Raw genomic sequence first — 14,099 nt, forward strand, 5'->3', positions numbered from 1 at the left:
AGCTCCACCCTTCCCTGTGACAGGATGGGTGTAGGTGGTATGGCAGCCTGATTGACTTACAGCCCCTAACACCAAATGGCTTAAGCCTAAAGCACCCAGGGCTACTTGAATCCGTGATACTACAGTATGCCCCAAATCAAGAGGAACTGAGGCATATCAGGGTCTTGAAGCAAGGGTTGTGACTTCGCCAGCCCTGGACAATCTGTTTGATGGCTGGTGTAGGTCCCTCTACGCAGCTATGCCAGCCATCAAACATATTCATTGCATGACTTGTAGAGAGGACTAACATTTATTTATGATACTTATAGTAAATAATAATAAACAATTGTTTGCTTTTGGTATAATAAAACCCACAACATTTGGGGAGAATAAATATACCATCTGCACTTGTTAAGGGAGAGGATCTATGCACCACCTCTACACCTTCCTGGTCTTGAGGCCTGGGGAGGCAGGGGGTAAACAATTTGACCCTCAGGCTAAGGTTTAGCTAGTACCTTCCCTTGACAATTGTATGTCTTTTGAGCTTTTGGTGTTACCACTGTTATACCACTGTCGCCCTTAACTCCTCATTAACTTTAGTTTTCTCAGTGATATGTGTATGCAAGTGTGTGTGTGTGCGTATGTGTGTGTCATGCTGAGAGGACCGGTTTGGTCCTCATAGCGTAGGTAAACACTGTCAGTTCAACACAAACACTGTCCTTGTGAGGACCAGTGCGTTATGACGACCGGTCCCTGTAGTGTCTTTAAGTATTTTCGAGCAAGTGTATCAAAAAACTAAAAGTGCAGTTATATTTGCCTAGGTCCGGATTATAACCTTTCTTACTATTAAAGCGTGCGTGGAGTTAGACCAGTAAATACAAACACTTCCTTTCGGTCAATGGCCGGTCCTCATAATTATAGGTATGTCATGTTGTGTGTGTGTTTGTGTGCGTGTGTGCATTAATGTTTTCAACCTTTTTCCTCACAATCTTTGGTTTCATTTTCCATTAAAATTTCTTTTACACATTTCTTTACAGACTGCTGATGCCACAAGAATTGTCCTTTGAAAGAGTTTTAAAATATGGCTGCCAAGAACAGCAGCTGAAAATAAAGTCTTTAGAAAAGGATTCTGAAATATGTATGCCAATTTTCCTTAGCTCAGCTTGTACTGTCTATTACGACATCCATTATGGTCTATAACAATACAACCTGCCTCTGGTTGTGTTCTAAACTCTTTTTAATCTAATGGTCCGCTGAACTAGCTGTTGTTCTATAGTATTAACTTTTTCTGTCACTTCTCCATATATTTGATAGATCATTATTTATTAGGATGATCAGTATTTTTTGACCAAGAAGGGATTGTTTTCAGTCATGTCACTAAGAGCTTAGCTATACAGTGGTGTGTTAATATTAGTGCATGTTGTGTTAGTAGGAGTCAATTTGGATCCTATAAAGGTAAGTGGAGAGTGTGTCATTTGGTGGGCTATGACATCTTCCATGAGGCCAATGACGATCACTTACAAATGCACTGATAATGCCGCAGTTACAACCCATTATACAAGTGTGATGGTGGATCTGTTCAGGTCGTTACTGCAGTGATAGAATTTTGAATGTTGAGATTGGGAAATCTAAATGGTTTCATTTTTTTCCTAACAAACCTTTGTGGTCTACAAGATCAGATATTCAACTTCAAATGTGCTTCTGCAGGTTTTAATAATCTATTTACTACCACATATCCGGAGACATCTCATACCTACACTCACATACATAACACAAATGCAATTATTTAGCTAGTCACTGATAATGCAAGGGCACTTAACACTCATATTAGTAGCTAGTGATGCTTTACATTGAACATAAAAAGCTGTTATTACAGAAAAGGTTGGAGACCCCTGATCTTGACTGTGATTCGACAGAGCAGTAAGTACCTGTCTGTGATTCATGAGGCTTCACTTCTTCCTTATGGTCCCAGTTAAGTGCTGATTTATCCTGACGGTCCTTCTGGACTCCAAACTTTCCACCAAAACCAACTGCATGATCTGTTAAGGGAAATAAGAGGTTTGCAAGAGAAAATTGTCTAATCACATAAAGAGAGCTTTGAGGAAAGAGGCCAGAATGTAGCAAAAGAGGAATTAAGAAGGGGGAGGATCAGGAAGGATGAGTGTTGAGCTTAAGAGCCTGTACACCAACTATCAGGACTTTATTTTATCTTTCCCTATCATTCAGTCCCTGCATTGTTTAAGAGTGTAAACATGTGCTACCAGTGGTAAACATTAGTATCTCAGTGTGTGCTAAATTTCTGAGGGTGGCTTAGAGCTTCTGCAGCACAAATTACTTCTCTGTTCTTATCAGGGTATATAGTGACAATTCCTATCCCACTCTTTACATTTTGACATCTGATTCTGGGAGTTATCACTTTTTCACTTTTAGGACCAGTACAAAGATGATCCTATCTTGGGTGGTAATTGCCAACCTTTTCACCTGGTTTTCTGATCAATAAAGGAGACTACCTGGAGTAAAGCAATTACCATCAGCTGTAACTTTACCATAGCAAGTAACCAGAAAGAGACTGCATTTTAACCATCGGTGGTATATTTCCCTAGTATAACAGGTGTTTTTTTACCATCTCTGGTCGTAATTGCTAATTGTTAATAAATGAAACCTGCTTAACATAGTCTTCTTATTAAACAGTAGCGATTTGATGATTTATTAAATCATTTATCTATGTTTATCTAAAATTGGTAGTAGTAACCTTTTAAAGTCTCTGTAGCTATGGCAATAAACTGTGTGTGTGCAAGTCTTGTGATCCTTTTTTTCTACCATTGATTTTTCTTCTGCTTTTGACTGTTATGTTGAATGTTTGCTTTTCAACTTTAACCAGAGTTAGATTTTCACTCATGACTCTTTCTTTTATCTGCAATGTGGAGTTTGTCTGTTAGCATTGTGAAGGCTAGTGCTGCAATGCAGATACCAAGTGTCTTTGGTAAGTGGTGTCTAATTCACTTTGGTTGCTTGCTGATCACTTAGTAACAGGCCATGCATGACTGAAGTCCCTTTTTAGGACTGACAGGTTTTGGCGCTGTTCCATTCACTGCAAACAGGCATTGGTTCAGCCTCTTTCAGCCATTGTTTCCATTGGCTCAGAAGGCTTCTGCAAATGGCTTAAGACATTGTCACTCACATCCTGAAATAGTCCAATTGAATATTTTTGTCTCACTTTCTTTCTATTAGGTTTTTGTGAAATATACTTCCTCCTCCATTGCAGAGCATAAGGGACTATTTAACATCTGGAAAGACTACTCTGTCATCAGACATTTAGGGCCAGATGTACAAAAATTTATTTTGCAAAAAGCATCTGCAAATTGTGCACGGATGCTTTCCAAATGAGATAGGATTCTGCTAACTGACCTATGTACTAATCAGTCAGTTTGCAATATCAACCATTCGGAGTGGTTTGTAATCCAACCTACCTCATGAATATTAATGAGGTAGGTCATAAATTGCCACTTACCCCAGTTGGATGCTTCACAGGGATTCTATGTCAGGACCGGAGGCGAGGATTATGCATAACTTTCTTCACTTTATTTCCACAGCAGATTCCAAGAACAGAATAAAAAGTAAAGGATAAACAAAGACTACATGTCCCATCAGGCTTATAATATTAGAGTCTGTAAACAGTCCACTCAGAACACAGTACAGCCTATAAGTAAATATGACGTCCCTTCATTTTCCTCTTTCTTCACTGCTCGTCAGTTAAGTGCAAACCTTCTTATAAACGCTTTTCCCTAATGTTTATTACTTACCACTGTTTGAACTTGTATGTTATTTGTTTTAACTTGAAACGCGGTAGTCTTCTTGCTTGAGCGCTTATTTTATTGTTTTTCTCCCACAGCTTGACGGAGGCGCATGCGCGCCTCTTGTTGAACTGTCAGGCTCATCTGCTGTTTCTGAGGCGGCTCTCTGAGAGCATCTCAGCTGACGGCTACGCGCGCTTCTGGGAAACGCTGACAGGAAATTCTTTGACTTCCTGTCACAAATTGATTTTCCCCGGACCAACCCTAGCTTAAAACACCTATTTGGTGTTTATATTTAATGAAATTGCTCCACCTTGTGGCCATATTTTATCATTTTTATTTTTTCCTACATCTTTCAACTAATATTAAGAGCACCAGTGAGGGGGCTGCCCACTTATTATTTGGGTGATAATATATTTTTCCTTAAAATGTATTTGTGCTAAAATATTTTTTTTTTTTAAAGAAAAAAAAAGGAAAATATATTTTTTAAATATACTCTTATTTTGAGTTTGGTGCCTACCGGGAGGAAGACCTAGCCAGAGAAATGTGCCACTTCGTCGCAAAAAATTCAGACCCTTTCTCTGGGTTTCCCCATGGACGGGAGGGTGTTTTGGATGCCGATTTTGCCTCAGATGAGGAACAAGCATTGAGTAGACCTTGGCATCCCAACTCGGTTGTCCCTGATTCTCCTGAAGAAGACTTCGACATGTTTAACCCTTCAGAAATGTATCATCCCAGGTCTTCTGAATAGGTCCCTGAACCTAAGGTAGCTGATTATGTGGCTGATAAAATACGCCAACCCCTAGAGAAAAGGTCAGAAAAAAACTTAGGGCACAATGTCCCAGACCTTCTTTACCAGGCACAGTGGCAGTTACTCCCAACATAGACCCAAAGCTATGTACATTTTTTAGCAAGTATATTAAAGATACTAAAAAGGATATTGACAGATCTTGGAGAAATTGCCAAGATAAACCTTTGGATGTAGTTTGGCCAACTGACACTGACTATCCAGTTAGTGAAACAGGTTAAACAATCTGGAACCCCGCTCTCTGTGGAGGTTATCGCTGGTTGGGCTCAAAGAGCTATTTACCTCTTGGGGATTGTGAATTGTGCTCTCGCTGCAGAACGCAGGAGATCCCTGCTTATCAAAATTGACAGCAAACTTGGTGATTTGGCTACATCTGAGGCAGGCGCTATAGCCCAGGGCAGTCTTTTTGGGGAACCTTTTATCAAGGGATTAGGCAAGTTTGTGGCAACCTTTTCGGCTCTAGACAAAGCCCAAAACTCCATTAAAAAGATCTTCCCTGCCAAGATTTTTGCTGGGGCTGGACAAGGAAGGGGTCGCTCCTCTGGCCGTTTTTACCATGAAGGCCCCTTTAGATGATACCCTAAAAGGAACACCGGCTGGAATGACGGTCTTCAAGGAACATTCTACCCCTCTCGAGGTTCTGGCAGAGCCAAAGGCAACCGCATCAGAGGATGAGCTAACACACCAGCAGGAGTTTCTGGTAAGCATTATCCCTTCTTCCCCTCTATATTTAGGGAGAAAACTTCTGAGATTTGCTCACAATTGGGAGACAATATCAAAGGATCCTTGGATACTTCAAACAGTTTGTGGTTTTCACATAGAGTTCTTCGGAACTCCAATATAACAAACCCATCCCAGACCTTTAGTTTTCTCAACTCAAGAGATGAATCTCATAAATTTAGAATTGGAGGATCTCCTACAGAAAAAAAGCCATTTGCAGATCTGCTCTTTGCCTGAGTGGGTTTTTGAGCAACATTTTTCTGTTAGAGAAAAAAAGACAAGGGCTTTCGCCCTATAATAAACTTGAGGGAGTTCAACGAATGGATAGTTTATCACCACCTCAAAATGGAAGGCATTCATCTATTGAGAGACATTCTACTTCCGAACGATTGGATGATCAGATTGGACCTCAAAGATGCATATCTTTCAGTCCCCATTTTTCCTCCTCACTGTAGATTTCTTCAGTTTTTGAAGAAAGGGCAGATATACGAGTTCAAAGCTCACCCTTTCAATCTATGCTCAGCTCCATGGTGAAATATTTATGGGCGGGCAGATGGTCAGAGGACGAACTCTCTCTCCATATCAATTGTCTAGAACTTCTGGCAGGATCCTTCACAATCAAGTCTCTCACGAAGGACAAAGTGTGTTGTTAGATTCTCCTGTGGATGGACAACATATCAGCGGTCCAGCATATTAATCGCCTGAGGGGCACTCAATCGAAGGCCCTCTCAGAACTAGCAAAGGATTTCTGGCATTTTTGTCTTCAGAAACAGATCTCTGTAGTGGCAGAGTATCTTCCAGGGATCAAAAACACTGTAGCAGACTGGAACTCCAGGAATTTCACAGACAACATGGATTGGAAATTAAATCCAAAAATGTTTCTAGCCCTGATGGAAAGATGGAAGCCTTGCGACCTAGATCTCTTTGCTTCCCGTCTGAATCACCAACTAATGAGATATATCAGCAGGAGACCAGATCTGGAAGCGATAGCGATAGATGCCTTTCTTCAAGATTGGTCGAAGGATCTTCCGTATGCCTTTCCCCCATTCATAATGATTCCCAGAGTTGTAGCTCAGGTAAGACGCCAAACTGCGTCCTTGGTTCTACTGACTCCGATTTGGAATTCTCAAGCATGGTTCCCGGCACTAATGGAATTGTCTTGGGATCTCCCAATCAGATTACCATCATTTCCTTTAATACTTCTCGATCATCAAGGATCTCCTCACCCGTTAGTTCTCCAAGGCCATCTTTGCCTCATGGCCTGGAGGATTTCCGGGGACATTGGAAAAATAGACACCTTTCAAAAGAAGCTAATCACTTAATTCAACAGGCCTGGTCCTCAAGTACTACCACGACATATAGATTGGCTTGGAACCGATGGAATCGTTGGTGTATGGAGAAACATCTTGATCCCTTGGGGGAGGAACTTACGTATATGCTAAACTTCTTGGTGGAGCTGGCCTACTCGGGTCTGCTTATCTCACCATTAATACCTTTAGGTCATCCATCTCTGCAGGACATATCTCCATTAATAACAAACCAGTAGGTGAACATCCATGGGTATGAAAATTAATGAAAGGCATTCATCTTTCTAAGCCCCCTGTACCCAGATATTCAGAACTATGGGACAATGAAGTAATTGTTATTTTTCTCTCCCAATGGCACGATAATCACCTCTTATCTCATAAACAATTATCAGCTAAATTGGCTATCCTACTATGTCTCATTTCCTGTAAAAGGGTATCTGATGTTAGAGCCTTAGATCTATCTGCTAGAGCCTTTACTCCTGAAGGTGTTACTTTCACTATTTCTAGGGAAACAAAAAACAATATATCAGAGTGGTCTCTTATCCTGCTTTTCCGGATCATCCAAAAATATGTGTGGTTACCTGTATCAAGGCATACGAAGACATGACCATGGATATCAGATCTGCAGGCGAGAATCAACTTCTCACTGCCTTACAAAAACAATTAAAGCAGTTTCATCTCCTACCATTGCCAGATGGGTTAGATGGATCTTGGCAGAGGCAGGTATTGACATTCATAGATTTGGAGCTCATTCCATGAGAGGAGCAATGGTTTCTAAAGCCATACAAGTAGGTGGTAGACTTGAAGACATCATGAATGCAGCGGATTGGTCATCGGAATCCACCTTCAAAAAATTATTCTAATTTAAACCCATTTTAGAACCTGATCTCTGGTTGTCAGTACGTGTTAAACATGCATAATACTCGCCTCCGCTCCTGACATAGAATGAAACATTTCCTAGCTAACGAGAAGGAAAGTTTCAATTCTATTAAGGACACGGAGGCAAGGATTATCCCACCCAGGCATTTGATCTCCATAAAAGCCTCTCCCTCCCTTCATCTAATACCTCTCTTATTCCAGAAAGTAACCATCTTATTGCAATGCCTTCAATGCTTTAAATACTTAACTGTTGGAATACAAATTATTCTTTGCATATCTCACAATGAAAGAAATTTCTTCCCCTTCATCACTGTATTCTCTTTTGCAACATAACAAAGTTGTATAAAGAACTGGATAACGTGTTTATAATTTATTTTATTTACGCAGGCAATAACCAAGGAATGGATTAAACTACATTCACCTTTAACTTCCTCGAGTGAAGAAGAGGAACAGAAAGGGACGTCATATCTACTTATAGGCTGGGCTGTGTTCTGATTGGACTATTTACAGACTCTAATATTATGAGCCGCATCGGGCATGTAGTCTTTGTTTATCTTTTACTTTTTATTCTTGTCTTTGGATCTGCTGTGGAAATAAAGTGAAGAAGGTTATGCATAATCATCGCCTCCGTGTCCTTAATAGAATTGAAACTTTCCTTCTGGTTAGATAGGACATTTTTCATTGTGGTCAGCTGGGGTCTGCAGACCACAATGACTTTATCAAGTAAAGGATTGTTTTTAATGCAGCCATTTTCATTCAAAGAAAAAGGGCAGCATTTAAGGAAAAACGGGCTTTTCTAAAAACTTTTGTTAAAGAGTTGGCAGGTGTCCCCTGGGATACTGCCCACTTCTATACAAACATTTCTTTCATTCAAAAAAGGGGAAGCAATACATTGCGAAATCTGAATTTGTAATGGACGAGCCTTTCAAAATTATGATTTGTAATGCAATTCCAAACCCATTTTGCAATTAGGTAACCATTTACTGAATCACAAAATGAGTTTAGTACATTTAGTACATTTATAAAAGCCATATAGAGGTCGGAAACCATGTGATTCAACAATTCGCATGCTTTTCGACCACTAAGGGCCAGATGTATGAAGGCATTTTGCATTCGCAAGCGGTGTGAATGCCCGTTTGCGAATGCAAAATGCCATTTCAGAATGTATGAAAGACTTCCTGAACGCAATTTTAAAGAATCGCTAAAATAGCGATTCCTTAAAATTGAGACCCTGTTTAGAGAGTCGCAAATTGCGACTCTCTAAATAAGAAATCGCAAATAAGGAATCCTTATTTGCGATTCCTTAGCACATGTATGAAGCAATTCCTAAATGCGATTTGGGCATTTAGGAATCGCTATTTACCACCAAGTTGAACTTGGTGGTAACCATGTGCAAATTATAAAAATGCATTTAAAATGCATTTCTAAACATTACATGTGAAGCACACATGCCCTTTTGCCATGTGTGCACCTTACATGGTGTAAAAAATAATTTTGGGGTGCAGCAGAGGGGGCCTTAGGCCCCCAGCACCCTGGGGTTTCGCATTTTCAAAATTGCGGTTTCTAGTTAAGAAATGCAAAAAATTTGCTGATATGGGCCAACAGGCCCATAGGTGCGAATGGGGCCGGTATCGCAATTTGCGATTCGATAATAGCATTTGCAATTTTTAAGCAATCGCTATTACCGATTCGCAAATGTGATACATGGCATTTTGCGAGTCGGAAATAGCGATTTCTTAAAAATCGATATTTCCGAATCGCAAAAGGCCTTCATGATACATCTGGCCCTAAATGGCTAAGTACATCCAACCCTTAATTCACAAGCTTGTTTATGCACTCAATGCACAAAGTGATCTTTTTTTTAAATGTTGTGTACTTCAGCAGCCCTTTTGAATTGCTTTTGCTTTTCCTTGAGTGATGTTGTGTTTGGAAATTAGGCTCACTGGCAATCAGGATTTTTTACCGCTTTTTTTTTATTTCTTAGGTCTCCCTTTGCCTGGTATGGAGATTGAAATATTCCAAGGGAGGGTTTCATGGTTTTTTTGGGGGCCGGGGGAGTGTGCATTTATGTCTTGGCATTTGGGCAAGATTATTTTCAGTATCTCCAACAATGTGTTTATCTTTTGAGCTCAGCTGTCTGAGACCATGAACATAGTTCATTCCAGGTTAATTTAATGAGTCTTATTTTGAGGGTCGAGAAGTTATTTTGTTTGGTTAGGTTTTAGGTTTTAGGTTATTAGACTTTTTAGCCCACACTGAAGTCAATAGAACGTCTGGTGTGCCCTGAACCAAAAGGTTACGAAGGATAAGCAAAGTCTTAAGTGTACTTTGTGTACTCTATAGAACACAACATGGATATAAACAGAGAACCCTATTTTAAAAGGCTGAAAAAGTTCAAAACTAACAAGTGAAAACCTTGGTGAAATAGAGGTGTCTAGAACAGCGGGCAAATCGCTTATTTATTGTAAATCCAGAGGAAGTCACGTCTCTGAAAAGGGCCCTTGAATGGTGCATAGAATTATCAATGTTATTTAGAGAGCTTAGGACGAAGAAAATACCTTTCCTTACAGTAGGATGCAAGGACTATCATTTGTTAAGTAAAGTGATGCTGCATTTTCTACAATTAAGTTATTCGTATTCTTAGTTATTCTTCAGAAAGGCATCAAAAACCTGTTGGACATCACAGATCAGACTTGCAGTTTGGGCCCGTTATGAAATTCACAAAAGAATCAAGAGTATGGAAGATATACTGCTCTCATGCGCATCTCTTGAAAGAAAAGTACTTATTAGAAAAAAAAAACGGTTGTGATTGGATGGTGACAGCTATAACTATTTGTGAACAGATGCTCTCGATTATACCCATCTGTGATTCGATAGTGTGGAACATGCCCACATGTGCTTGCTGTTGTGTCATATACCCACTTACGAGTAGATAGTCTGGTATGGATGTATGATGGAACAACACATGCATATAACACGCATGCCTTCACAACGCAGTCTCAACAATGACCATGTCTTTGCCACGCATGCCTTTACCATGCATGCCTTTACCACGAATTTCATTGTAAAAGCATGTTTGGTAAAGGAACATGCATGGTACGTTCTCCCCCGCTCTGCCCCCTTACGCTTGATACCATACTCCATCCCACCCAAGCGCTTAAAACTGACCTTTCCACCCTCTGCCTTGAGCCCTAAAAGTAATCCTGCCCTGTCCTAAAAACTACCCCGACCCCACCGAACCCTAAAACCTACCCTGCCCTAAAAACTTCCTGACCCCCACCCTGAACCCTAAAACCTACCCCACCCTGTCCTAAAAACTATCCCCCTCACCCCTGCCCTGAACCCTAAAACCTACTCTGCCCCACCCTATACCCTAAAACCTACAACTCTGTCCTAAAAATTACCCGACACCCCTACCCCTGCTATGTACCCTAAATCCTACCCCACACTATTCTAAAAACTACCCTGACCCCCGCAACCACACTGGACCCTAAACTCTACCCTGCCCTGTCTTAAAAACTACCCTGACCCCGCTCTGAACCCTAAAACCTACCCCGCCCTGTCCTAAAAACTATCCTGACCCCCTGCCCTGTACCATAAAACCTACCCCACACTGTACTAAAAACTAGCCCAACCCTAAAATCTACTCCACCCTGTCCTAAAAACTATCCCGACCCTGTACCCTATAACCTACCCTGCACGTTCCTAAAAACGACCCCGATCCCCTACCCTGAAACCTAAAACCTACCCCACCCTGTCCTACAAACTACCCCGACCCCCCACTCTGAACCCTAAAACCTACCCCACACTATCCTAAAAATTATCCCAACACCCCGCCCTGAACCTTAAAACCTTCCCCACCCTGTCCTAAAAACTACCCCGCCTCCTCTGCCCCCACTCTGAACCCTAAAATCTACCCCGCCCTGTCATAAAAACTACCTGACCCCGCCCTGTATCCTAAAACCTACCCCTAAGTTTCCTAAAAACTTCCCCAACCCCCCGTCCTGTCCTAAAAAACACCCCAACCCCACCCCATTCCCTGCTGCATTTAACTCTCTCTCCTCTGCTCTCTCCTCCCACCTGTAACGGCCAGACAGCTAGACCGCTTTCTCTGCCGTTACCACGCATATGTGTAGCAAACACATATGCGTGATAATGGCAGCATGATCAATGCATAGCATTGCATTAGCCCCGTTATAAGTGATGTTTCCCGTCTAGGGATGTACCAACCTTTGACTACATGGGGTGGGACATACCTGTCTGTGATTCGTGAGGCTTCACTGCTTCCTGGTGATCCCAGCCAAGCGCAGCCTTATCTTGACGGTCCTTCTGAACGCCGTATTTCCCTCCAAAGCCAACTGCGTAATCTGCCAAAAAGAAAACAAACATTAGAAAAGAAAAAGAATAGGAACCTAGTATCAATGATAAACTAAAATTGAGAAAAGGAAGAAAATGCTCAGTATACCAATAAAGGAAAAATGGGAGCAGTCTTTACTACCAAAGCCTAAAGTAATTATGTCTGGAAATGTGCTAAAATTATAGTGCTTTATTTTGTGTGTGCTTTAATATACTCCAGATAAAATGGCACGATTTAGAACTGTCCAAGGAGAAATGCTTCTAGTGTGATCAAAAAAAGTACACCGGTAGGTAGGTAAACCAGCTAAATATTTAAAAACAAGGAAGTTTAGGACAAGATGGTTGGCAAACTAAGCATAATTACTACTGTAACCCACAAAATCTACAATTCTGAGTTTGTTGAAGTGTGAGAACCCCCAGCGGAAACACTGGTATACATTGTGTCGATAAGGAATTAGCTACTGGCTGAGGCTAATAACTGAAATCAGTGGAAAAGGAATATGTCTTTGTGATTAAAAAGAAAAGGGGAACATCAGAGTCAAAGCTGGGCATGGCAATGGAAAATAAAATCTAGTAGTAGTGAGGAAGAAGAGGTAAGGACGATGCACACTTAACCAAGGTGGGAAAGTCGCAGACCGCTGAGGTACGAATATGTCATAAATGTGACTTTGCATTGTACTTTATTATCCAGTGCGGGTATGCAACACATTTTTTAGTTGAACAATTATAAAACAATAAGAGTGGAGAAACTATAAACAACAGGGCTAGAAACAAAAATGAGGGACTAAAGGGTGGGTACACGTGTAGCGAAAGGGTGAAAATGTAATTATTTTGCATATACAAATATAATCACCGTGTGGTGGTTGCAAAAAGACACACAAATTTAGAAAATAAAAGATTGTAAGGAGAATGACCTCCGGGCGCAGGTCCTAAAATGCCTGGGAGAATGAAACATTAAAGTACCGACTCAGGCCACATTAAACATACCTCACACGTCCTCCAGTGTGTGAACTGGAGATACAATGCACCCTCGCAAACAGGGAAGAGCAAACGCCATTCTGCTCTCTCACTGGCTCGCAGTACCCTAATACACAACCCAATTGTGCAGGACTGAGGCGACACTGGCACGAGGTTGGTTTCAGTCTCTGAGTCACCAAAATACAAAGCACTGACCCTGACTGACTGGCAGACAGTCCTTCCGGAAGCCTCGTGTGTTATTGCAATCCTTGTATGTTTGCATGACGGAAGGAAAGTTTCAGAAATTGCAATTACTTTCTGTAGGTTCCAGGGCCCTGTACTCTTGGGCTTCAGTTACATGAATACTGTTGACTTCTTTTTTTTCACGACTGCCAGTCACTACGAAAATAAACTTTACACATATGGCCTGTCTTACAAAGGAGAACCATGGCCACAAGGTGCAAACTGGACTTCACACGTACAATTCTTAAAATCGATTTTTATGTAGTTATTTAGGGGGTTGCTTAGCGTTTGTTGAGGAGGAAGAAGCAACACAGATAGCCAAACTATCATCCCGCCAATCACGTAGCTTTCCACCTTACTGGGTGTGTGAACCACCACGTTTCTGATGGCAGAACCTCAGCTGAATCCACCATCAGAAACCCTAGACCCAGCAGATGATCCACCACGAGCCTGCTGGGTCAGAGCGGTGAATGCACAACCCTATTTAGGGCAGGCTTCCTCACCTGATTTGTTCTGCCAGTCACGGCTATGCAATGCATAGTAGACCCAGCCAGGGACATATAAAATGTTGCTGACAGAAAAATACTTCCTGCACATCAGGGATGTTAATTTTTTCCTGTCTTAGCAACAAACTCCCAATAGCCCCTGCTTTGAGGGGTTGTTACTGATGTAGAAAAAATAGAATACCGAACAAGCTGCTTCAGTATGGCAATTCGCTTGTTACTAAGAGGTGCCAAATGGGCATCTACTGTACCGGCAGAAGCACTTTTAGCACAGCCATCCCCTACAGGCAGGTAGGAATCACTAGATAAGATGGGTGGTCCATCTCCCACCAGGCAGGCTGGTGGGCGACCGAGTAGCCCCTAAATTACATTTGTTAGTCCACGCTGGCACTTGAAACTGCCCATTCTGAACTTACCCTGTATTGGGAGTTATCACGACAACTGCAAAGTTGGCAGTGCAAGAGTGTGCAGAACCCAAGGGGGGACTCAGAAAGTTGTTGTGTGGATGAGGCCCTTAATTAGCATTTAGCATAGTGGGAGCCCCACTGTAAAC

The 14,099-nt window shown here is 41.5% G+C and overlaps 1 protein-coding gene across 1 annotated transcript in view; it reads right to left on the bottom strand.

Annotated features, from left to right (window-relative positions):
• The window catches only part of LOC138288168 (src substrate cortactin-like), a 113,397-nt gene that overhangs the window by 34,563 nt on the left and 64,735 nt on the right, over window positions 1-14,099 (bottom strand). The window contains exons 8-9 of the mRNA XM_069229480.1: window positions 11,744-11,854; window positions 1,908-2,018 (exon numbers count right to left, since the gene is read on the bottom strand). Of these exons, the coding sequence (XP_069085581.1) occupies window positions 1,908-2,018; window positions 11,744-11,854 (222 nt within the window). The remainder of the gene's footprint in view (window positions 1-1,907; window positions 2,019-11,743; window positions 11,855-14,099) is intronic.

This window comes from Pleurodeles waltl, chromosome 4_1 (assembly GCF_031143425.1).
Source record: "Pleurodeles waltl isolate 20211129_DDA chromosome 4_1, aPleWal1.hap1.20221129, whole genome shotgun sequence".
NCBI classification, from domain to species: Eukaryota; Metazoa; Chordata; class Amphibia; order Caudata; family Salamandridae; genus Pleurodeles; species Pleurodeles waltl.